Source organism: Lissotriton helveticus, chromosome 10 (genome assembly GCF_964261635.1).
Source record: "Lissotriton helveticus chromosome 10, aLisHel1.1, whole genome shotgun sequence".
In the NCBI taxonomy this organism is placed as follows: Eukaryota; Metazoa; Chordata; class Amphibia; order Caudata; family Salamandridae; genus Lissotriton; species Lissotriton helveticus.
Window position 1 is genome coordinate 28720721 of NC_136071.1, and position 26162 is coordinate 28746882.

The 26162-nt window shown below is 49.7% G+C and overlaps 1 protein-coding gene across 1 annotated transcript in view; it reads left to right on the forward strand.

The window, feature by feature from the left end:
• The window catches only part of PLXNA3 (plexin A3), a 560833-nt gene that overhangs the window by 426518 nt on the left and 108153 nt on the right, over positions 1 to 26162 (forward strand). Inside the window, exon 10 of the mRNA XM_078664651.1 lies at positions 11428 to 11628. Within this exon, the coding sequence (XP_078520777.1) occupies positions 11428 to 11628 (201 nt within the window). The remainder of the gene's footprint in view (positions 1 to 11427; positions 11629 to 26162) is intronic.

Here is a 26162-nt window from a genome sequence, read left to right on the forward strand (position 1 = left end):
CTATATCTTTGTCTGAGAAGTCTGCTCTGTACGGTTTCTGTAAGGGCTTGGATTTTGAGATATCTACCCCCATACTAACTGCTGTTTCGGTCAGTTTTTCGTGGAGCACTCTGGTGTTCCTTGTAAAGCTTTTACATATGAACGACAATTCTTCTTCAGAGTAGGTATTCAATCGATCCAACCCCACATTTCCTGCCATTAATTCTTCTATTTCGACCCTCAGCTTGTAGAGGTCTAAAGGTTTTGTTTGCGGAGTCTGCTTCTCTAATTCACGACTCCAACTCTCAATTTCATCCGGAGTTACCAGAGAGACATTCCTAGTACCTGTTGCTGTCTCTAATTTAATTTCTTTTGTATTAAAAGGGTTATGCCTCTGCTGTATTCCCTTTCCAGTCTGTTTGTTTGGCAATTCCAAAAACGCAACTTCAGACTCGCACTCACTGGACTGATCATCTATGATGATCGGTTCCTGTCTCGGGGTTGCCATGCCTGGGGTCATAACTGGAGTAATCGGATTTCCCTGACCATTTCCGTATAACGGGACCACCGGTCCAATAGTTACTGGAATAGTCAATGCCTCAGGACTGGTATTTAACTGGGAAATTTTCTGAATTATTTCTGTTCTTTGTCTAGCTAGAGCCTCTTGCTCCTTTTCCACTAGTACCCTTCTTAAAGTTGTGTCATGTAATATCTGTGGGGTCAACGGAGGAGTAAAACTCGGGGCAGTAGGATGCGTTTCACTTGGTCCTCCCCCATAATTTGGTTTCGGGAATAAAGTTCCAGTATTAAAGGACCTGCGCTCTTCCCCATATGGAGGTTGAACAAAAGGCAGTCCTGAATTCGATGGTTTCTCTTCGCTTTCATACAAGGGTCTGGGAAAAAAGATTTTCGTACGTGAATATTTTTCTTCCTGGCTTGCGGGCACTTTGGGATATATATCCCTTGTTTCCGTCGGTTCGGGTTTTTCAGGATAGGGCAATACTTGACCAACCCCTCCCAGTCCCAGGGACCTGTCTTCTTCCTTTAGGAAGTGGCGTCGGGGAACATCTCCTACACTGGAAGGTCGGGTTCCCTCATTGTAAGGTGGCGGACTTCTGGTACAGATGTCATCTATTAGTTCATCATCTGAATCCCCCAGGGCCCCCCAATGCTTACATTTTTCAGTACTTTTCTCACCCGCTCCAATGTTATGACATGCCGGCATCATGGGAAACAGACCCTCAACAATCATGCTCTGTCTCCACTGTTTCATCCTTTTATCCCTGGACTCCTGTTTCTGCCTGGGGTACCACTTGGTCAAACCCTTGTCCATTCGGGGTCTTTCTCTTTCAAAAGCCTCAATCTCCCATTCCTCTAATGCCTCATACTGCGTTAGTCTCGGTCTGGGATGCAGTTCATTCATTCGGGTTCTTAAATTAAATAAGATCCTACCATTGAAAGTACCATCTAACGGAAAAGCCAATACTCCGTCATCTTTTGTGTACTTCACCCAATTCTCCAACCACACACAGGTATTGTACCCTCGGTCAAACATCATGAATGAGGCGGGAGTATTGGGTGCTGGAACAAGAACACCTTCTCTAGATTTTATCGGTTTGTCCGTTTTGAAATAATTTTTCACCTTACTTACAAGGGACATTTTTCTCTTGGTTCCGTACATAATATCGTATCTATTAGTCTTCCACTGATCCCTTTCAAACCCTAGGTGCCTTGGATCAGGTCGAGTTCCTGTAGTCTGCGAGTGCCACATACGACTTCTGCGCTAAACTTTGTTTACAAACTACCTCCAATCAGAACGCGCTTCAGAAATTCGTGCAACCAATGGGTGCGCGACACTAAATAAGCTCCGCCAATGGGTGCGCGGCCCCTTCGTGAGACAGTTCCCACGCTCCGGCGCTCACCCCTCCTTTACAATTCCAGCTCCGCTACCCGCCCGCTGCTTCTACCAATCCCAGCGCGGCACAGAGTGACGTCAGAGACGCTTCGCGACCGACTCCCTCCCTTCACAAGGTAACGGAAACTTTCTTTCTTTTAAAGTGCTCAGTGCTTGGTTATTTTACAACAAATACACATTCGCCACAGTGCTCAAGTGTCTAGACAGAGAAAGAATTGTTTTACTGCAAGTAAACTACTTCCATTTACTTTTCACGCGCTGCGGGCAGATCTCTTCCGCCTACCCTTCACTCTAGCATCGGTGAACCTGTTATTCCCCTAAACTCATCCACTTCTTTCCGGGATATATTCCGAGTTTAAGGTTTCTCAGCGGACCCCTCTGCTTTCACGCTAGCTCCGAGGAACCTGCTACTCTTCCGATGTGACCCTTACTAGGTTACGCCACTATGGGAATTTTGCCAATGAACCCCGTTACTGTCATTTATTCACACATGTATTCAGAAAACCCTAGTTAGTGCTTCCCGGTTATCCTAACCTGCACCTAACTTTCCTCGAACCTGTGACCTCAGGACAATGGATTCTATTCACCACTTGCCCTTTCAATTCCCCGGGGAGTTCGGACAACATACAACTAAACGATTGACAATTGCATGGATTAGTACATATAACAATATAAGAACAAGAATAATGGCAATACAGTAATTCATGAATTTCAGCAGCGTATTCACAAGAGAGTGATCAGTTCCCTCAGAACAGCCGCTCTTATAGCAGCATTAATATAATAGCAGCTTCCGACTTAACTAGTCCAACTAATCCCTGCCTTACTCTCAACTAGTCCCTAACCATCCTCTAGCTACCAGAAAACTGATAGAGCGCGCGAGGCCACCCGACCAATAGTTTTCGCCGTTTCCGGCTTCAGGGCCCATATACTTTTCAAATCACCATATACATCGATCAGGTGACTTCACGAGCTCTACCAAGTTGGTGTGTGTGTGTTCCCTGCTACCAATTTTCGGTGCACCCGACTTACCATCCACCGATGCGGGTGCCTAATGACCACAATGAATCAGGGAGCTAGCTGTAAAGGAAAGGCAGCAAAATACAAACTCAACCAATAACATTCAAATACTGTTTAAATGACCACGGACAACTGGAAGTTTTAAAATGTTTATCTAAAGTTCATTATTTTCTTGCATGAGGTACAATAAAACAAGGCAATCAATAACCAAGATAACGTAAATCACATAGGCATAAAGAAATAATGACAGAGTAATCATCAAAGTACTAATAAAATGTAACGAGAAAAGATACTATGCAAGTCAGTATTATCTAAACAGGGATAGCCTAAGTGTGGGTGACTATAGGAGAGTTTATAATGAATAACACGCTTCACTTAAGGTGAATGGGCCTTTGAACAATCTAGGCAATGAAGTTCTAGACCATATCAGGAAATGACACACTGCTATGCAAAATATAATTTCTAATAAATGAGAAGACATAGGAATAAACTTATGGAAAAATATAAATGACTTTCAATAGTTGCAGAAAGGCATGGAAAATATCACATGTGCAATGTTGAACTTTATTAAAGCAAAAGTTAGAAATTCAGAAGGTGCAAGATTTTAAGAGTTTTCAGAGCAATATTTACCTAGAAAGGTGTGGAAACCAAACCCTGGCCACGGGTCAGTTAAGGACAGGAAACCCTCAAGGAAGGATACCCCTCAAAGGACAGCAGGTGCAGAATGGACACCCAGGATAGGACAGGATACCCTCGGAATAGGAATCAGGACAGGACCCTCAGGACAGGACAGCAAACCCTCAGGACAGGACCCTCTTCAGGACAGGACCGGAACCCACAGTTCGGAAGCAACGCCTGCGCTCCACCCGCTCTGCAGCTATCGATCAAGACCCCGGTTGGGTCAGCGAACTCCCAGCTAAGTGCTTTGCCAGCACTTTAAGGTTCAGTAGAACCTTAGCCTATGGTCAAATTCGGACAGAGTGCTCCGCAGCGCTCTGTATCTTCAGTCACCTATTGAGTGCGTTGGGTCAGTGACAGGTCAGCTAAACCAGACAAGTCGGACGGTTCACTAGGTGAACCCAGGGTAGATATACAGTTTGGGGACAGTGTACCACCCCCCAATGTTGCAAAGTGTCAGAATCCCTCAATTTCGATTGGTCCTAAGGTAGGATTTGGGTAACACACCAATCACAATACACGATTTGAAGCCTTCATTAACATATTTGGGTACCGCCTAGCAGGTTTGGGGTTCTCATGAGAACTGTGCAGGATATTAACATTGTAACACATGAGGAGCAACATTCGCCGTTCTCGTAGCGCAGAGGTGGCTTTCCCAGGCGCATCTTGACTGTGGCTGCCAGCTGGCTGAGTTCCACTGTCCAAAGTGGCCACCTTTCAATGCTCCCTGGTCATGCGCAGAAGAGACCGTCAATATGGCTCCCAATCAGTTTGGACCCCCATTCCCCGCGGTACATGAAAAGTAAGCGAAAACAAGTTAATACATAATAATGTCATTATGAAAATACATCATAGGGTTTGTACTTTTAACTCATCATCAAGAAATAAAATTATTGCATTAAATGTTAGCTACATTGACACAATCACAAGAGCAGTGGCACGAGCAGTACCACATGATAAGCACAGCTATGAATTACGCATGCGCATAACTTTCCCTCCACTTCTGCAGACGCGTCAGGACACGTGAGTGTGGCTGACGCATGCGCAGTAACTAAAATACAAGCGGCGGCCATATTAGAGGACACGGATTAAATTCATTAGAAATACACATAGGCAAGCTTCGGGAACTTTGCCTAAACAAAATAAATGTTAGTAAAACATACGTTTTGTTACCTTATTACACATAAACGAGGTTCTTGACTTCGGCAAGCCGCAAAATATGCGAAGCTTTGCTTCATCAATCGCGGTGGGCCCGAGGAGTGATGGGGCAGGGCAGGGGTGCCTCACGTGGGGAGAACAATTAGGGCTGACCCCTGACCCCTTCTTGTCGTACAATACCTGGCCCACCACCTGTGTCAGCCGTGAGCGTGTAAATCCACAGAAGAAGGTCGAGGCGCTCCCTGGAGAGGCCGAGGGCCGTGTACTCCTAATGAGGGTTCAGGCTGTAATGAAAGTGCTTTTAATAAGGTTTGCTGTAATTGGGGAGGCTGGTTTGTAGGATCACGCCAGGGAGGTGGGGGAGGGGGAGAGCAGTAAAGGAAGCGGCGGGGAGGGGTATTGAGCGGGGTCGTGATGCGCCCAGACTCCCACTGCGAGGCGCCTTCCGCACAGAGTGATGGGAGAATGGCCCTGTCTGTCACGTGGGTCCCCAGCAGCTGCTGTCCCCTAATAGAGACATATTTATGACACGCACACCCGGTGCCTGCTGTAGGATTGTGCCATGGAAACTCGAGTGGAACCCTCTGTGGAAATATGGCGCCTCCAGAGGACAAGTGCAACCGGAAGCTGTCACCGGGGTTACTCCAGGGCACGCCTTGGGATCACAGGATATTGGGCTTATGGCCTCATGGTTACAGGAAGGGTTCACTGAGGCTGCTCTGGGGCACTCCTGGTTGGTGGAAGTGGACAGTGTGTGTATTGCAGCAATCTTTGGAGCCACTGGAGTCCAGCTATCCTGGCTGATGACGACTGATAGCCAGAAGCCGGTCCTAGGATGCTTGTTTCTGGCTCGGCAGTTCGGGCTGGACTGTTCCCATGAGGCACAGGGTCAAGGCTGATTTGCATATGGCCATGTCTGAACTGGGGTGCCTTGGTGAGCAAAATAACGATGGATTAAACCCAGATCTGTGACTGGGTGTGAATGTTTTGCCATTGTGCAACATTCCGTCCATCACCTTGTGTGTTTTGCAGTCTTAGGAGTCCGAAGAAGTGGACACTAAACATGTCCTGCTGAAACTGGCCTCGTGGTCACAAGACGACTGGTCCCCAGGAGTATTTTGGAGCAGGCCCTGAAGTTACAAGAAGTGGTCCCTTGCCCTACCCTAGCCCACCTCATGTGATCACTAGAAGGGGCCCTCTTGCTTATCCAGTTGAAGCACAACTTGTTAATGTTCTCAGCAAGCGGTCACTGTGGCTATCCATGGACTGGCCATGTGGTCTCACATCAAGGATGTCAGACCTGCTCTGCTGAAGCTGCCTCCTGGTCACAAGAAGCGGTCACTTCCGCCACCTGAGAGTAGCTGTGCAAAAGGGGGTGGTGATGGACGGAGCATCTTAACCAATCAAACACTCACACCCAGTCAAAAGATCTGGGTTTGATCCATCACCGTTCTTTAGCCCACTCTGCCACCCCAGTTCAGACATGGCCATATGCAAATCAGTCTGACCCTGTGCCTCATGGGAACAGTCCAGCCCGAACTGCCAAGCCATGCCTTCCCTGGACCGGAAACAAGCTTCCGAGGACCGGTTTCTGGCATTCCAGCCGTCTTCAGCCCGGCTTGCTTGAATCCAGTGGCAAAGTGAGCCAAGGGACTCACGTCTGAGCATACCCTGCCAATTTATGGCGTCCAAAAGCGGTACAAAAGGGGGTGGTGATGGACGGAGTATCTGAACCAATCAAACACTCACACCCAGTCAACAGATCTGGGTTTGATCCATCACCGTTCTTTAGCCCACTCCGCCACCCCAGTTCAGACATGGCCATATGCAAATCAGTCTGACCATGTGCCTCATGGGAACAGTCCAGCCTGAACTACCAAGCCATGCCTTCCCTGGACCGGAAACAAGCTTCCGAGGACCGGTTTCTGGCATTCCAGCCGTCTTCAGCCCGGCTTGCTTGAATCCAGTGGCAAAGTGAGCAAGGGACTCACGTCTGAGTATACCCCGCCACACTTATGGCGGCCAAACCGGTACAAAAGGGGATGGTGATGGACGGAGCATCTGAACCAATCAAACACTCACACCCCCTTTTGTACCACCTGAGATTAGGTCATGTGGTCACTTGACATGGATACCAGACCTTCCCAGCTTGAACAGCTCTAGGGGTCTCAAGAACCGGTCCCTTGCCCTATCTGGAAGCAGCCCAGGTGGTCGCAGAAGGACATTGGGCCTATAATGCAGCTGCTTCTGCAGGCGCAGATAGAGGCACTGGGCCTATTCTAGCAGTCAGGGGGTTTGTTAGACTTCTGCAGTGCCCTGTGTGTAGCACTGCCTCGATCCGACTGACTGTGCTCCAGAAAGAGGTGGAACGCAACATCAAATGACCCCTCTAAGGGAGCGCCATTGGGACTCTTGCATGCAAGCCTCAGGTTATGTTATGTTATATCCATTTATAATGCGCTCAGATACTCGTGAGGGGTGCAAGAAGAAGCTATCAGGCAAAGAAATGAGTTAAGTTTCCTTTTGAACACAGCTGGGTCCTGGATGGACCGCGAGGCAAGGGGGGGAGGGGGGGGGGGCATTCCAGGCCACACTTGCCTTAACCACAAAAGAGCTGCCCCCTAGCCTCTGGAACTTAACCCTATCCATGCTGATGATGGAACCGCTCCGTCATCAGCCGCGGTGGCGCTGTGCTGATGACGGAGCGGTTCCGTCATGGCCCGGCCGCCGCGCCTGCGCGGCGCGTTCTATTAAGCGGGCGGGGCCATGACGGAACCACTCCGTCATGAGCACAGCTCAACCGTGGCTGGTGACGGAGCGGTTACGTCACCAGCATGCGCCCGCCGCGCGGCCCCCCGCCCCCTTAGCACTGCGGTGGAATAGACGCGCCGCAGCGATGTGGTTAAAGCACAGAACCTGAGCAAAACGAAGGGACATGGATCGTAGTGCCCGCGAAGGAACATAAAAAGAGAAGTGCCTCTGAAGATAAAGGGGGCCGTAACCGTGGAGAGCACGATGGGCCAGAACCAGAGATTTAAACTTGACCCTGTCCGCCACAGGCAGCCAATGAAGAGAGCGCAGTTGGAGAACCACACTATTCCTCGCCGAAATGCCCAATAATAGTCTGGCCGCGGTCTACTGAACCACCTGTAGTTTTTTCAGCAGGTAGCCAGGGGCGCCAACATAGAGGGCATTGGCATAATCTAATCGAGACAAGATCAGAGCACACATGACCGTTTCTCTTGCCGCCTGCGGGAGTAGTGGGAAAAAAATCCTGAGAGTCAACCTACACCTAACGCAGTGCCCGGCTGCATGCAGAATCCATTACTTGTTGATGTGGGATGGCTCTATCTCTGAGGGCGCTTTCGTTCTGGGTGCGGTGCTCTTAAGCAGAGGCCTTCTGCAGCCAGAACGTTACCTACCAAGCTCCTGTGTCCAGCTGCCCTTCAAGAAGAGATCCGAGCCTTTCTTAGAGGGCACATTAATAGTTCAGCTTGGCATCAATAAAGTGGTCCACCACATCAAAATGGAACTAGAGGGCAAGTCCATTGTGTCCTGCTGTCTGATGGTAGGCGTCTTGTTGACTTTCAGTGACGTCACAGACCTACTTCCGGCAGTGCTTAATTTGACCCAGTGGTTGCGGGTGCGGCCCACAGACACTTGTTTTTGGGGACTGCTGCTTATTTCTCCTGAATAGATTTTAATCCAGAGCAAGAGAGAGAGACAAAACTAACCGTGAAGGCTGAGGATGAGAAAGATGGAAGAATAGCAATAAAGAGAAAGCAGGAATGAAAAATAACCCTGAGGGGTGAAATTAAGAGGCCGGCGGTGTCTGGTGCCTTATTAAAGAGGCATGAGATGGGATAAATACTATGTCGCCTTGGTATTCGCCACATAGACCTTTGATGGCACCAGCCACCGGCGTCTATTTTTTATTTCTTTATTTTACAGAGTTTTATATAGCGCAAACTTGACCTGAATCGGGTATCAGAGCGCTTTACATAGCACCAGTTGCGTTACATGAGGACACATTCATTGTTTTTTGTTAGGCACCGGGAGATTAAGTGATTTGCCCAGAATCACAGGATGTTCAGTGTCGTTGCCGAGACTCGAACCCGGTTCCCCAGTCTCGAGGACGACCGCCCGAGCTGTTGGCCAACTCCTCTCCCCTTCTGGATGAAACTCTGGACCCCGACATGAAGTCTTTTACAAATTAATCACGGACTTCAGGATGGGCTTTAAGTCCCTTTCCTGCGATCATAATGAATGAATGAATGTTAGATTTATAAAGCGCTAACTTAGCCCAAGGGCGACAAGGTGCATAGTCTGTTCTAGTATGATGGCCCCTTTCCCTGCACCAGAGACTAGTTTTGGCCATGGACGGGAGCAGACCATTTGAACTTTCGACCACTTTTGAACTAAAGCTGTAGGGGTGGTTTCTCCTATAGGGCTTTGGGCTCTGCCCCTCAAAATTCATACAGGTTTACCTAAAAAAATATTAAATAGATCGATTTATTTAGAGATACAATGTTTAATGAAATCGATGTATTTAAGACTGGGCTGCCTGTCCCAGGCTGTCTGTCCTGCCTCGCTCTGAAGCAGGAGACGGAAGTCAGGCAATGCAGCTTAACTTTCTAAAGGTGGAATGCACTGTAGGGCAGTGATGCTGTCCGCATCGTGGTTTCGGGCACCGGAGACTGCCTCCCTGCGTGAGGCCAGATGACTGTCATTCACAAGCGTAGATCCCACCCTCGGGGGTAGAACTGATGCAACTATGTGTGATTCAACACCTTGTCCTTGGTAATGGGGAGTGTTCTAATTCTAATCTTGTGTTCTGTATATTGTGCTGAGACCCCTGGTCCCCTAACCATCCCAACGGTGACAACCCAAGCCCTGTCTGCAAGCCGCTGGCCATTTTTAACCCCTTCGATGCTTCTGGCGGCCAATGGCCGTCGCGCGTACTACCTCCGTAGTGCTGCGCACGTCCGTTGGCCGACGCGGCCCCACCCACTCCGCTAACCCGCCGCACCGCTGCGGAATTGCCGCCACGGTTAAAGTGGAGCTGCTGTATTGTTCCCCCGGGAAATTGATCCAAAAGAGGACTAGGCGTTTTGCTCGCTTCTGAAATCCATCCAAATATCGGAGTCCAGCGCAAAGGGAGAAAGATGTGTTTATGGTTAAGACACTTACATGCTGTGTGGCGTTACTACTGGCCAGATCTTCGTGTCCTGAACATTAATGGATTGATTTGGGAACAACGGATATCCTGTTGTGTTTCTGTATTTTTTTCGTGCATCTTAATACTCTTGTAGAGTGCATATTTTCAGTCGTCCCAAGTGTTAGAGGGGGTTTTGACTGAGGACTCTGGCACTGAAGCTGAAGGCAAAGCAAAGTGCCTGCCAGTGGGTTGGCCTCTCTGCAGAGCACTCAGAACAATGGTTATGAATCCCAGTTGCAGTTGAAATTCTGTGTAAATGGGTGTGTGAAGGGAGTACACAGATGTCAAAATATTTACAAGGTAAAATAAAAGAAATTAAAGTACTAGAGTGAGTGCAGTGTATGGTTGGGGGTGGTGATGTGAGGAACATCCAAAGCAGTGCATTCAGGGGAGAGTGAAAAGAGGGTGCCGAAGAGGAAACAGATGAGGTTGAAGACATGCTGTTCAACGAGATGTGCAGAGAAAAAGGGCATACATGTATAGCGCCATGAAACCATTTGAGGTACGTGCGCTCAATACATTCCTTAATATAACATAACCTGTGTAACATAAAGCACACATGCTTGAATGCCAATACTCCTTAACTAGTCCTCGGTAATATTTAATTCACAGTCTCACAATTTCAGAAATGAAATAATACCAATATTAAATATTTACAACAAATCATTGTTACTCATTTATCTTAAACTGCTAATAACCATTGATAAAGCTAACAATACTGGCAGATTCTAGGTGAATGTCAGTTGATGTGTTCTATATATAGAGAAGTATATGGGGCAATAACATCTCCGAGAGAAACCAAAATACTGGTTGGGAAGCACAGTGTGGGAATCACAGAAATGTATTTTACGTGTTGCCTTTTAGAGAGCCCCGACTTTTTTCCTCCCACGTAAGGACCTGTCTGCATATATTTCTGTATGGCTGATTGCAGCCAGCAGCTGTGTGTGCTTCCCAAAGCCTGCTTTGAGCATTTTCTTCCAAGGTCGATGCCGCTTGCAGTGCAAGATATTGGGCAAAAACACTCTTTGAAGGGCTTGGCGTTGGTGCATTGTACAACTGTTGAACGTATTAATGCAGTATGCTATGAGGCAGTTTTTAATGTGTTTAATATTTCAAGACTATATGTTCCCACTGCTTTATAAACCTTGCTTTCTCACTAAATTAATTTGCTTTAAAATGCACCATTTGCCAATCTTTACATTTTTTTCACTGGAGGAGACCAATCTTTCCACAATGATGGCCGTTCCAAAATGATCTGACACAGGGTCACACATATGTGTGCCTGTCATGCCTCCTGTGTGAATGGGGCTCTGGGTCAGTGTGAGTGGACATCTCACTCCATGTGTACACAGACCCTACCAGTCCTTCCCTTCCTTTCCAGGACTGTGATTTGAATGTCTTTTGTGTGGTTTTCGTATAACTCGACCATGTGTTAATGTTGCAATGTCTTCTCTTCCTTCAGGGGTGCCCAGAAATCATCCCGACGGGTGAGATCCTGATCCCAGAGGGGGTGGTCCAGCCCATCACCCTCCGTGCCAAGAACCTGCCGCAGCCTCAGTCTGGTCAGAAGAACTACGAGTGCGTCTTCCGCATCCAGGGCAAGCAGCAGCGCGTGCCCGCCGTCCGCTTCAACAGCAGTAGTGTACAGTGCCAGAACACGTCGGTAAGTGCCAGCCGCAAGCCATTGGTAGGAGATCGAGTGAATGGAATCGATGGTGCCAGGAGACGGGTAATGTCTAAAGCTGCCACGGTGCCGGTGTGATCTTCTCAGATCTTCACTGGTGAAGAGCCTCTCTCGGTTAGAAGAATACGTGCCTTATGCCTTTGGTCTGCTCACTGTCCGGTCTAGCTTGGACCCCTTAATGGAGGCAAGCGTCTCTGCTTCGTCTCCCAGAGGGTGCATCTTGTACCCTTTGGTGGATGCTTCTTGCCATGTGTGGTCCTACAGGGTCTCTTGAACACTTTGCGGATGTTTCTGCTATGTTTGGCTCCACAGGGTTTGTGTGTCATACCCCTAGACAGATGCTCCCTAACATGAGTAGCCTCGCTGGGTCTGTCCCAGACCCTTAGATAGATGCCTCTACCATGCCTGGCTCCACAAGGTCTGTGTGTCATATCTCTGACAGATGCTCACTCGATCCCAAACCCTGAGACGGATGCCTGTATCATGCTTGGCCTCAAAACTCTACCTTGTACTACCAGTTCTGTTCTTCCTACCCTTCTTAGCTCCAATTGTACTAAATGCCATGGGTTAATTTAAAAATATGTATGAGTATGATGTGTGTGTGTTAAAAACAACATAATATGAAGCATTAGCACACGTTTTCTGTAAAAGATCATTTTTTGGGGGATTTAGTTGCTTTTTTTCCTGTTACATAATTAATTATTTATAATACACTACAACAGTGTAGATACATTACAACACTGTAATAAACACCGACGAGACCTGCTTGGCTTCACACCAGGACTAGGTCTCAAATAGCAAAACTTTTCTCTGCTTCGGCTTAAATGCACCTGTTTGTAACTAGTGCAAATTAAAGAACAATGTTTCATACATACAGATGGCCAGAGTTTAATAACTTGTTTATCAATAGCGCATCGCCAATTCAGTCTTTGTTGGTAATTCTCATGATGTGACATTACTGCAGCGTTCAATGTTTTTCGCTCTAGATTTAAAGATTTCACCTCAAATCGGTGTTTGCACACTCGTGTCCACAGGTGCAGGCTTTCGTTTTTGAAAGACACGCAATGGCCAATGGAATCTGTGGAAGATACAAAAATCACACGGACAAGTTTAGGGGAAGTTTGGAGTGCTCACAAGAAGCCTCCCATAGAGCAGCGCATGCGCGCTGGGCTAGGCTCGACCTAAAAACAGTGTGCCGCGTGCTTCCTTTTGGGACTTGCATAGTGCATGCAAGCAAGTTGTTATGGTTTTGGAATGGATCGAGTCCAGCTGGAGACCGGTAGAGGAGATCTAAATGTACAGAAATGTGTTTAGTGTGTGACACAGCCACTTCGATTATTGGTACGCGTGCATGTCCAGCTCTGAGTGCATTAAAAGTGCCAGTGTGTCGCAGAGTGGGTTTCCAGCTCCCTTCTAGGATTGAGCATCCTGGCCTTTTAAGTGCAGGTCTGCCAGTGCTCACTGATAAACTGTCCCTTTTAGCACCGCGCTTTGATGTGCCTTTGAAAGCTTTCACCTCGCCTTATTGACGGCCTGTCTCATTGAGTCCGTCACTATCGGGATAGGCTGCTTGGCCGGCGCTAGAACGACCCACCCTTTAGAGTGATACTTAGTACGTCAGCCCCAGGGGGGATGAAGGGTAAACCGCGCGAGGACCTCAGAACCCCACTTCTAATTACAGGCCGCCATCTTTAAATCGACTGGGGAGTCTGGGTCGCTGGGTCGCCGCCATGCAATCACCTTTCAGGGCCTTTTCTGTTTTACAAGACGCGGCTCACACAGAACACCTCTGCCTTTAACCTGCCATTTATTTCTCAGAGAAACATCAATTTTTATATTTTACTTGTTATTATCTCACCATTCGCAACTTTTCATTTTGGTCTCGTATCGAAAGATGTGGAAAATTCAGAACATTATTGTATTGTATTGTAATTGCATTTGTATAGCGCTTACTACCCCTGACGAGGCGTCGAAGCGCTTTTTCGGCGAGTAGCACGCTACTCCGGGACCCATAGAGGATTAGTGTTGAATTAGTATAGTGAAACATGCAAGTACATTTTAAGTGGTGGATAGGTTAGTCAGTTATTGGGATTCAGAAGGATAGAAGAAGGAAGAAGTTTTGTATTTATATAGCGCTTCTAACCCCTGATGGGGTGCTGAAGTGCTTTTGTTTGGTGAGTAGCACGCTACTCTGGAAACCCATAAAGGGTTAGTGGTGAATTAGTATGGTGAAATATGAAAGTAATTTGAGTGGTGGATATTAGTCAGTTATTTGGAGTGAAAAGGGTTGGGGAGGGGTAAAAGGAAAGAAAGGTTTGTATTTATGTAGCGCTTGTAACCCTGATGTGTTCAAACGCTTTCTTGGCAAGTACCACGCTACTCTGGAACCCATAAAGGATTAGCGCTTCATGGGCTAGTGGTGGAATCTGCATAGAGCTTCATGAGCTAGAAAGAATCTTTCCTACCAACATAACAAAGGTCTCGCTGGGATATACTGACTGGCACTTTGGCACTGCCTACTACTTCCGGGCAGGGGTGCAGGCCAAGAAAGCAGTGAAGGCTGCTCTGCATAAAAACTCCACAGCATCAGGGCCGGACTGAGAACCAAAGCTGGCCCTGGCAAAGTGAACGGCCGGCCCCCTGGGGGTGCAACCGAGCTCTTTGCCAGGGTCGGTTTTGGCCGATTTTGTTACAGGGCCGATTTTGCAGCTGTGCTGAAAAAACGGCCCCCAGGGGCCCAAAACCGGTCCCCACCCTTGCGGCACACCGGGGTATTGCCTGGTGCCCGCACGGCCAGTCCGGACCTGCACAGCATAACTTATGGAAGAGGCTAGCTGCGGAGCAGAACATGTCCTTGTGAGCGCCACTCTGGAGAGCTCGAAGTTAAGGGCCCGGCTAACTGGGTCTAACAAGAGATGGCTTGCTTGCAGATGAAAACCCTGTCCCAGAAAGCCCAATTCATTTGGGGCCAAAATGACAAAGGGAAGGGAGACTAGACATGGCAGGACAGTAACAAAATGTATTAATCGTGGAGAGCAATGTGGAGGGAAACAAAAGGAGAAGTAAGACAGCAGAGTGCAGAAGTATGACAAAAACATGGCAAGATGAAAAGGAAACCAAGTGGAGAAGAAAAGAAAGGTAGAGGAGAGAGGATGAGTGCTAGAAAAGCAGACAGAGGGAGTGAGGGGGAAGAGAAAGGGAGAAGTGATGAAAGATGGAGAGAAGTCTGGAAAACTAAAGTGGAGAAAGATGGAGGCAGGAAAATGCCGGGGGTGTGGTGTAATGGCCAGAACTGCTGACTTTCAAACTTGAGAACCAGGTTTGAGTCTCAGCGTAAGCTCATAATTCCGTGATTTCGGACATATCACTAAATATCCCAGTGCCTAAAAAAATGAATGTGTACATGTAAAGCAATTCGATACCTTTGGGTGGAGTGTGTGCTATATAAAACTACAAGAAAGGTGAATGGCGAAGGAAATGATGGAGAGGAGAGGAAAGCAGACGAGGGTGTGAGACATTTCCTGGTCTATGACAACAAAAGGAAGGAAGGTCTAGGGCTTAGTTTTGAGGTTGTTGGCATTCCAGGAGATAGTGCCAAATGTAGATTGCAATCCACCAGTGGAATTTCTTTCATCAAAGGAATGGAATGGTGAAGGAAACGCCACCTGTGGATTCTGCTTTGGTTTAAACGCGGCCTCCAGGCACATGTGGACTTTCTGCTACTGTCCGCAGAGAAGCAATAACGGGTACACATAAGAATATAGCATTACGTATAGTACAAAGAAATTCAAGGGCAGAGGGACGTGGAAGAGGCTGGATGGAGTAAAGGGACATGTTTGCAAGACAGAGAAATGAAATAAAACTTCAAGGAGAGATACAAAATGACAGGGGGAATAAAGGCCTGTGAGAAAGGTACAAATAACTGTAGAAAGAACCCACGAGGAAGGCAGGAGTGGGGGACAGAGGGGGTATTTGTACACAAAGAGAAAGAAAGGAAAGGAGAGCTGGGAAATGTGAGAGACTGAGTGAAGCACATAGGTAGAATAAGAGACACCAAGGAGAGGAAAAGAAGAGTTTGAGGGACAAAGGAAGAACTAGAGAGAGGGGCAAATGGTGATAGGGAGGAGAGAGATGCACACAGCAAACAAGAAAGTGGTATACAGAGAGGAGAGGCATTTGGAGTGAATTCCTGCAGCTATTCCATATTCAGATGAAGTCTCTACCCACAATACAAAAGATATCAAATATGTAATTGTATGCAATCTGTGGGAAAGTGTCCCTTTTGGCGTGGTACCCCCCATGTTTTGCCTGACAATTGATGCACTTTGACTTGATGTGACCTGGGTCCCTGCCAATCAGGTTTCCAGGGTCTGTGTTCTTTCCCAAAGCTGTACCTTTGTACCTACAATTGGCACCTCTCTGGCCACATGGGATCCCTTACAAAAGGTACCATGGATACCAAGAGCACTGAGCAGGGAAGGCCTCCAAGGACTGCAGCATCTATTGTGCCACCCTTAGCGGCCTTGCACCGTAACACCCACACACTGCCATTGCAGGCTGCTTGTTTTGATGCAGAGAAAAGTGAAGAGTCAACATGGCACCCATCCCTGTATATGTATGTATAAAGGAGAACTAGCTATAAGGAAGGTGCTCCTAGTGTATGTTTGTACAGGGGAAACACATTTGTGTTTATAGAAGACCCTCACTCGCCAACCTGATTGGTGACATGCGTCCTCATTGTGTCCCACCCAAGGTACCGAGTGTACCTTGGGTGTTGCTTCAACGCCTGGATACACCAGAGCAGGTTTTGTGCAGTGAGTGTGCAGTGAAAGTGAATGAGTGAGAATTTAAAAAAACTGTCCGAAGGGTCTCCGGTAACAAAAGGGACTATTTTAATGTTTGGGCCCTTGGCAGTGGTTAAAAACGAGAGGCGAATATCAGTGGAGATCTTTAGTAACTCTGATATTCTTTCCGGTCAACATGTTTCAGCCAGGCTCTCTTTATTGGGCTGGCTTTATCAGGACCTCCAGTGAGTGAATATTAAAGTAGTGGTCTAAAACATAAGTGTATTGAAGACCATGTATGTGGTGCACATGATAAGGTGCGTTATGTGGTAGAGGATGGTTTCCTCTAGCGGCGCATGCTCAGAGAATTTCTGGTAAGTGCCCCATGAGTTCCGTGTGGGGGCCCGACCTATAGTCACACTTTCATCAAAGTCAGGGACCCGCATCCGTACCTACTTCGGCCACATCGGAACTCCGACTCCTGCTTGGTTCTAGAAGTAAAGCATAAGTATACCTTTATTTTATACTTACGCAATTGTTCTGGATTCTGTCTGAGTGTGTGTAATCATTCCTTGATTGAGTGAATATAAGAAACGCTTAACACACCCTCTGGATAAGCGTAACTGCTCGCCCCCACAACCACAAAGAGAGCGGTTAGTACTTATCTATTTTAACTATACCCCTGGGGACTCCCTGGACTCTGTGCACACTATACCTCACTTGGGTATAGTATAGACCCAGCCAGCTTCCTACACAATCCCCAAAGACCTGTCTTACAGAGAGACCCCTGGTTCCTTGAGGGTAAACGGGAGCCTCCTGACACGAAGGGTGCGCATGGCAGGGCCGGACTGGGAACCAAAACCGGCCCTGGCAAAGTGCTAGGCCGGCCCCCCCTCCTGCCCCTGGGGAGGGGGGGGGATGCCACCGAGCTCTTTACCAGGGCCGCTTTTCCGCCGAATTTGTTACAGTGCCGATTTTGCAGCTATGCTGCAAAAAAGGCCCTGTAACAAAAACGGCCCCCAGGGGCCCAAAAACGGCTCCCACCCTTGCGGCCGACCGGGGATTGCCCAGTGCCCGCAACGGCCAGTCCGGGCCTGGCGCATGGGTCTCAGACTCCTGGCCTGATATAATATAGGATAGTTGGGAATCTATGGGATGGGGAATCACAAACTAAGGGACCAATAGGTGACTAACATTCAGAAATATAGAAATGTATAGGCCTGAAGATCCGGTGAGGAAACCTGTGGGTGTACGCAGTGGAATAATGGTCTGTCTCATGGTCTAGTCTTGGCCAACACTCTGCAAGTTTAGAAAGCTTCACTTATCACAGATTTCTCCCAGAATTACTCCCGATACTAATCAACGTTTCATGAAAGGGAAATGTGGGCCACTTTTTCCTTCGGTGCCGGGCCTAATTGTGTTCCCAATCCGACCCTGAATGTGGTTTAGTTTAGCCGTGTCGGGTTCGGCTGAAGGGAGCTCTTTTGGCGACTGACCCCGTCCCATCCTGTTGTACCTCACTCTGTGGAAGTGGCCTGTCACTGATTTTACAGGCACACGCATCAATCTAGGCCTTTGCGATGCCTTAATTGCGATTATTAAGGAATCGCAATTAAGGAATTGCAAAAGCCTATGCATGTAGAAATCGCTATAAAATTTGCGATTCCCAAACATTTCCTTAATGGCGACTCGTAAATTGCGAGTCGCAATTAAGGCATGCCTTCCCATTCATTCCTATGGGCCTAGGAATGAATGGGAGATTGCATGCGCAATTTGCGAGTACCAATAGGTACTCGCAAATTGCGCATGCAATTTCAAGGGTGTCAAAAGGACACCCTGTTGCACCCCTGAAATGTATCTGTGCACACATGCCCCAAGGACATCTGTGTGTGTGTAACCTACAACTTTGAAAAATGCACTTTAGTACATTTTTCAAAGTTTTTGCAAATTACCATCAAGTACAAATTGATGGTAATTTGCGCCCCCTGTTAGCAAACTCACAATTTGCAAATCCATCATGCATTGCATTTAAGGAATCGCAATTTGCAATTCCTTAAATGCACGCGCAATATAAGAAATCTCAATAATTTGCAATTTCTTAATTTGCGAGAGGCTGACCGGTTGGTGTATCGCAGAAGCCCTTTTCATGGACGTAAAACGGCTGATTTTTGCGAATCGCACCGTTTGTGCTCGCAAAAATGGTTGATGCACGTGCCTGTAAGTGATGACCCTGTGGGCCTGTCCGTGCCGCCGCAGGTGGAAGTGTGGGTAGTGTCCTGGCTCTGTGGGGTGCCCCACAGCAGGGCACAGAGGCTCTGCCCATCCCTGGCCCAGGGCCCCTGGAGGGGGGTCGGCCATGCTGTCATCCGGATAATGGCCCCCTTGGAGGTGCGCTAATGGAGCGGCGCGCTCCAAGGAGCCCTCTGGGGTCAAGGGTCGTCCATTACCCCCTGACCCTTGCTGCTGGACAGATTTAATTCAATGAGCGCCCCTCCCCGTCCTACGGGGGCTTGTAAAACAATACACTGACCATACGAGGGGACAGCCGCTGCCTATGGATTTTGTCTGTATGCGCAGCCACTGTGGCCCCTTTACAAGTGCGGCCTGTGCCCCCTCCCTAGTCCCCGGGGGGCAGTAGAGATATGGGGGGGGGCACCTTTTGTCCAGGGGGGAGTGAACCTTCTGGACTGGCGGCCTGTGCCATGTTGGCTTCTGCCAGGCTGGTGCGGGGGGCTCAGGGCAGACCCCCGGAAGCGGGGTATGTATGGGGTATTAAAGGATCGGGGGTACGAATAAAACCCCTGGGCTCGGGCACGCCTGGCGCGTGCACGTGGCTGCCATAGGACCAGAGCCCGGCCAGGCTGCGCCAATGGGATCCTTTGCCTTCATGCCGCGCCCCTGAAGGCCGGTTGGGTTGGGAGGGGGGTGGGGGGGTCAGTGATTCTCCTCCCTGGCCACAGCAGCCATTCAGTGACGTCACTATCCCAATGGCCGGCCTGCCCTCGTGCGGACTCGCTGGACCGGGGACAGTGAGTCCATATGTCCGGTCTGGTCAGGGACATGGTGCTCCCTAAACTGTTTGCATGAGTCAGTGGTTGGTGCAGCACCCACGGGCTCCAGTGCCCCCTCCCCGGGGTAGGGGCAAGCATTGGTCATAGGGGGATGGGCTCTCTGCCCAGGGCCTCCTCCCCGGGTGAGGGGGATCGGGGGTCACATGGCCCTCCGCCCAGTAACCCTCGTGTGAGCGGCAGCCCTTGGTCACTGCGCCCTCTGCCCTGTCCCCTCGGCCCTGTCTCCTCGGCCCTGTCCCCTCGGCCCTGTCCCCTCTCTCCCCTCTGCCCTGTCCCCTCTGCCCTGTCCCCTCTGCCCTGTCCCCTCTACCCTGTCCCCTCTACCCTGTCCCTTCTGCCCTGTCGCCTCTGCCCTGTCCTCTCTCACCTCTGCTCTGTCCCCTCTGCCCTGTCCCCTCTGCCCTGTCCCCTCTGCCCTGTCCCCTCTGCCCTGTCCTCTCTCTCACCTCTGCACTGTCCCCTCTGCCCGTCCCCTCGGCCCTGTCCCCTCTGCCCTGTCCTCTCTCTCACCTCTGCACTGTCCCCTCTGCCCGTCCCCTCTGCACTGTCCCCTCTGCCCTGTCGCCTCTGCCCCCTCTGCTCTGTCCCCTCAAGCCCTGTCCCCTTTATCCCCTCTGCCCTGTCCCCTTTATCCCCTCTGCCCTGTCCTCTCTCTCCCCTCTGCTCTGCCCTGTCCCCTCTATCCCCTCCGCTCTGCCCTGTCCCCTCTGCTCTGTCCAACACACCCTCACTCCCCCCTCCAGCCTCTGGCTGTTGAGCCACATACCGCTGGCACGGTTGTGCCCCCGCCAGTGCCGAGGGGGTGGGGTGCACATAGTCCAGTGCCGGCGCCCCCCCGCCCGGTGAGCGATGCTGCTCTTTACCGACGCACAGCGCTCCGACGTCCCTGTGGAGAGCAGATAAGCGCTCTTTTATTGCGGTCCCCCGAGGATGAAACGCCTGCCCTTTCCCTTCAATGGCCCCGCCGCTGGGAGGGCAGGAGCCGCGCCAGGGCGGCACAATGGCGCCCCCCAGAGACGGCCCCTCCGGTCCAGACGTGATGCTGGCATCCCTGGCGGGAGGGAGCCTGGAAGAGCCCCTCGCTGGGGGGAGAGGAGGCGGTTGCTAAGCGACGGAGGGATGTTACAGACCTCGTCTGTTTCCATGGCGACGAGGGGGCAGCTTTTGCACAGTAACCTCCGAGACCTCCGCAGTTCATTGCTGTTCTTTTTAACCCCTAATAGAGTCTTCAGCGTCTCCAAGTCGAAGAGGAGGCGAAGGATAAACAGGCTCCAACCCCTCCCCCCGCACTTGAACCTCTGACCTCACCCCCCCTCCACGGCTATGTCTAGGCCGCCGGGGCCAGGTATCTAAATTAGTCCACGAGATCTGAGCCTTTTCCAAAAATACATACCCGGCCGGAGGTTGCGAAATATATGCTCAGCAGGTCACGGGTTGTAGCAGCATTTTATAATCCACAAAATGGAGAAACGACTAAAAAAGCTGCATCCGAGCTGGTATGCAGCACAGCTAAAAGTTGTCTATGCATCTTAATGCTAGGCCTGGGCGGTAAATTCCGTTCCGCTCGCGGAATTTGGGTAATTTTGGGTTCCGCCGAGAACGTGAAATTGCCAAAAATTCTGCGAATTTGCAGAATTTTTTGCTTGTCCGCGCTTTCAAAATGCATGTTCGCAAGATATTTCGCCCCCGAGCACGCAAACAGCGTTCGCAAAACACGAAAAAAGCCTTGCGAACGGGCGGGACAAGCAATTCCACGTGTTCGCGGAACTCTGCGTGCTTGCGGAGATTTTTTACCGTTTTGCAAAGCTTTGCGTAGCGCGACTACGCAAATTCCGCCCACCACTACTTAATGCACGTTCATGTTGCGGACGTGTGCAGGTATGTGCACAAAGATAGGTTAATTAGACAGAAGTTAATTAAGACAGACACGGGTGTTCACACAGCAGCAAGACTCGAGGGGGCTGCTTTTGACCGACAGGCCCGCCCCCCCTGGTTATAGAGGAACAACATTCTGGCGACGACGCCTCCTATAACGGCAGTCCCCGTGGAGTGTCGACACAGGGCCCTAAAATGGAGGGGAGGCAAGAAGAGGTTGACACCACTGTGGCACGGGTCCTAGCTGGGTGAACTATCCTAGATGCAGGGATTTAAGACTTAGGACTGGTTGGAGATCTTGACGATGGACGAGGTTTGGGCTCATAGCTGCAGTTTATCCTTGCCCAATTGACGGGAGAATTTGGGCTCCCAGGTTCCAGTTCCTCGTCTATCTGCAACTACGACATGCATTGGAAACTTATAAAAGCCGCTTGGTCTCAGTTGCGGAATTTCACCTGTTGGAGCCCAAGCCCACTGTGGGGACTACTGGGGAAAAGGATCTTTGCCGTCTGTACCGAACACCCGGTAGTAAATGTCCCCGACCCAATGGTGTCACTAAAGGAAAATGGGAAGCGGACTTGGGGAGTTGGGCAATGAAGTCTGGGTAGAAGCTAAGCTGGCCGCTAGAAAGTTGGTGACCCCTGCCCACTATGACTCCTCCAAAGCAAGTATTTCTATAGGGTTTACTTCACCCTGCGCACATTGTGTGAGATGGAGAAGGGTGAGGACCCATACTGCCTTTGATGTAAATTGGACATAGGCAACTTGTTGCACATGATTTGGGATTGCCCGTTTGTCCACATATATAAGGCCATCATTCTGGATACACTAGAATCAATAGTGGGGTGTGCCATTTCAAACAGACTGTCTCCAAGATGACTGGTCTCAGAGTGTCGTCCAAATTGGAATGTTCACCATGGTCAGAAACAGTTGGTAGGTACTGGATGCACGATTGTAAAAAGAAGCAAAGCTTGAAAAGGAGGCCTGAAAACAGGCCAGTACACGATCCGGATCCGCGTTGCATGCGGAAAAGAGAAAAACTGACGTCAGCTTGCCGGGGTGGGGCTTATGTGACCTTGATGTCATGCCAGCGGATGACGTCAGGGCGGAGTCACACGGTACCGCCCCCTCCTCCCCCCCGGCACGCAGAGATGCTGTGGCAAAGAACATTTTTCCGGATCCAGTCTCACACCTGGGGATAATTCTACGTTAAAAAATCTGTGGCTAGTAGTCTCTATCAAATACATTGTTACCGAAGGTAAGTAACTTGTACATCTAGCCCGCCACTGGTGCTCTAGAGGGGCTCACTACTTTTTCAAACGGCTTTGGGCGATGGACTACTGCTCGATCGTGAATGAGATGGTGTGCAAGGGGCTGCCCACAGAAGCACACTGAGATTTGGGGACCCTGGCGAGGGGATACCTTTCACATTAGTAGACGAGGCACACCTGGTAAATACTAAACCTGAGGGGCGTATGGTGCGACACCCGGAGATCATTCTGCCTGTATCAGTTGTACTTCAACCAGACTGAAGGTTGTGATCCGTTTTTGTTATCGTCTGGATGCGTGTACACGCGATCACTGTTGTTGTGGCTTTATTTGGTTTTCGTTTGGATTATGTATAGTTGAAAAGCCCATAAGCAGAGTTTTAAAATGAAAAAGACTGACCACAAAGGACAACTGGAGTCATGAAATCCTTCAGCAGACCTTTAGCTGTATCTTTTTAGTCACTCAGGGCTTGAGCGAAGACCGCTTGTTGTCGTAACGAATCCCTGAGCCCACTGGGGCAGGTCTAAGCAACCCTGCATCAAGATGGCCGTCTCACCTGCTCGGAAAGTTCTCTATTCTCGCAGGAACAGGTCGTTTACGCATCAGCCTTGCTCCAGTGACTCTGGTTGCAGTATTAGTATGGCCGTCATTTCAAGGCATTGCATGTTGGTTGCCTAGACCTAGCTGCTGGAGCACAGACGGGCAACGGGGTGAAGATGACGGACTCCGGTGAAGAAGAAACGGATCATGTGGCAAGCAGGCTCCATTCCTCGAGGTGGAACCTGAGGAGGTCTGTGTATGCACAAGGGCTTAACACAGACCTCTGAGGCTCAGGGGAGCCCATACCATTTTAGGGCCCCTCAATGAATTTATGTGAGATATGGGAACGTCATAGGCCACAGCACATTCTGCCCGGGAGTCCGCATTTTTCAATCAATCAATCAAAGCATTTGTAAAGCGCACTACCTACCCGTGAGGGTCTCAAGGCGTTGGGGTGGGGAGGGGGGCTACTACTGCTCGAAGAGCCAGGTCTTGAGGAGTCTTCTGAAGGTCAGCAGGCCTTGGGTCTGCCGTAGGGAGATGGGGAGGGTGTTCCAGGTCTTGGCGGCGAGATGGGAGAACGATCTGCCGCCGGAGGTTGCTCTTCGGATGCGGGGGACGGTGGCGAGGGGGAGGTCGGCGGGGCAAAGCTGGCGGGTGGGGGTGTGGAAGCTGAGTCATCTGAGGTACGCTGGTCCGGTGTTGTGGAGTGCCTTGTGTGAGTGGATGAGGAGCTTGAAGGTTATCCTCTTGTTGACAGGGAGCCAGTGCAGGTCTCTCAGGTGGGGTGTGATGTTGCTGCGGCGAGGGATGCCGAGGATCAGGCTTGCAGACGCGTTCTGAATGCGTTGAAGTCGTTTCAGGAGTTTGGCCGAGGCTCCTACGTAGAGGGCGTTTCCATAGTCCAACCTGCTGCTGACGAGGGCGTGGGTGACCTGTTTACAATGGCTTTACAAAAGGGGATGATGGACGGAGCGTTTGAGCAAATCAAACACTCACCCCCAGTCAACTGATCTGGGTTTAATCCATCACCGTTCTTTAGCCCACTCAGCCACCCCATTTCAGACATGGCTATATGCTAATCAGTCTTGACCCTGTGCCTCATGGGAACAGTCCAGCTCGAACTGCCAAGCCATGTCTTCCCTGGACCGGAAACAAGCATCCTGGGACCGGTTTCTGGCATTGCAGCCGTCTTCAGCCCGGCTATCTTGAATCCAGTGGCAAAGTGAGCAAGGGACTCACGTCTGAGCATACCCTGCCAACTTAGGGGGAACAAAGCGATACAAAAGGGGATGATGGACGGAGCGTGTGAGCAAATCAAAGCACTCACCCCCAGTCAACTGATCTGGGTTTAATCCATCACCGTTCTTTAGCCCACTCAGCCACCCCAGTTCAGACATGGCCATATGCAAATCAGTCTGACCCTGTGCCTCATGTTTACAATGGCTACCACCCATGTCCACAGATCTCTTGCAGGTTTGTTCGCTGAAAACCCCTTGATGCTCTCCACATCGCCTAGAGTATCGCCTTCTCTCCCCAAGCATTCCAGCAAGCCTTCTGCGAGTAATGCGCATGGGGTGATCCTCCCTGATCCCATGGGATGAGAATCGGCAGTGCTTCTAAAGGAGGCCTAATGAGCTTTGCTTTCATCTTCAGGCCTGAGCCTGGTCTTATCCCGCCAGCCCCTTCTAGAGGGTGGCAGGACTGCACACTTTCAGAACTCCGGGATTAGGGTCCCTCCAGACTCCCAGTGGTGAAAAAAGAGGCAAGCCTTGTCCTGCTTCCACCTGCATAACTTGAGATGTGCATTTGGGGTCCTGACCGCCAGAACAATAACTCCACACATACGGAAGGCTGGCATGGCCCGCAGAGAGCTTGCACTGAACACGGCCTTTTAAGTGACGCTCGAATGATGTAAAGCGATACCAAAGGGGATGATGGACGGAGCGTTTGAGCAAATCAAACACTCACCCCCAGTCAACTGATCTGGGTTTAATCCATCATCATTCTTTAGCTCACTCCACCACCCCAGTTTAGACACATTTTTGCATTTGTCACCCCAAATGATGTAATACACCACAAACAAGCCAAATTGTTTCTTGGCTCTTGAATTACAGATGGTATTATCCAATTCAGTAGCATCCCAGCCACATCATTCCTGTCCTGTGACCTTCACTCAGCCCTCTCATCCAGCTAGGATTCGCTTCAAACTCTGCATCTCACTAACAAGGCTCTAAATACCCACAGTCCATCCTTTCTTAGTCAAACTCAGGACAATCTCAGGCACATCCAGTGGCTTAAGACGCAAGGACTCTGCTCCTTGAGACCCTCAAATTCAAGACCCCTCTAGCCAGAAAGCTCCCCACAAGCAGCGACTACAACTGGAACTCCTTCCTTTTAATCTTAAAGATTACACCTTTCCTCGCCTTTTCACCGCACTTCTTTTCTCAATCTTTGTTTCGGAATCACCCACAAGCACACTTCTTACTGCCATAAGCGTATCTCTGCTCATTGTTTTTGTGTTTATAAATGGAGCTATCATTCACTATCTCCTTTCATTGATCAAACCTATGACTCCCTTTCTCCTCTTCACCCCCATTTCAGTGTATCCCTTCCCTTGTTTATTGTGCTCCTCGTAAAAAGTCCTCGTCCACCTTATGTTCAGGCTGCACTCTATCAACTTCTCAGTAAAGTAAATGCTTCCAAGGAATAGGTCTTACTCAACTTAATGTCACTCGTTTAAGCACCTTGGGCACTTGGGTCACAAACCAAGGTTGGTTTGTGACCCAAGTGCCAGACTCCGACCCTAGCCGCACGCGCTTTGCTCGTGCAGGTATCTCCCTGGAGGCGGTGGGTTCCAGAGGTGTTACCGCGGTTAAGTTTGACCTGAGCTTTTATTCCTTCCAGAACCATCTCTGTCAATGGGCTCCTCCCAGTGTGAAGCTGTACTGGAAGGGGTTAATTCCTGTGATGC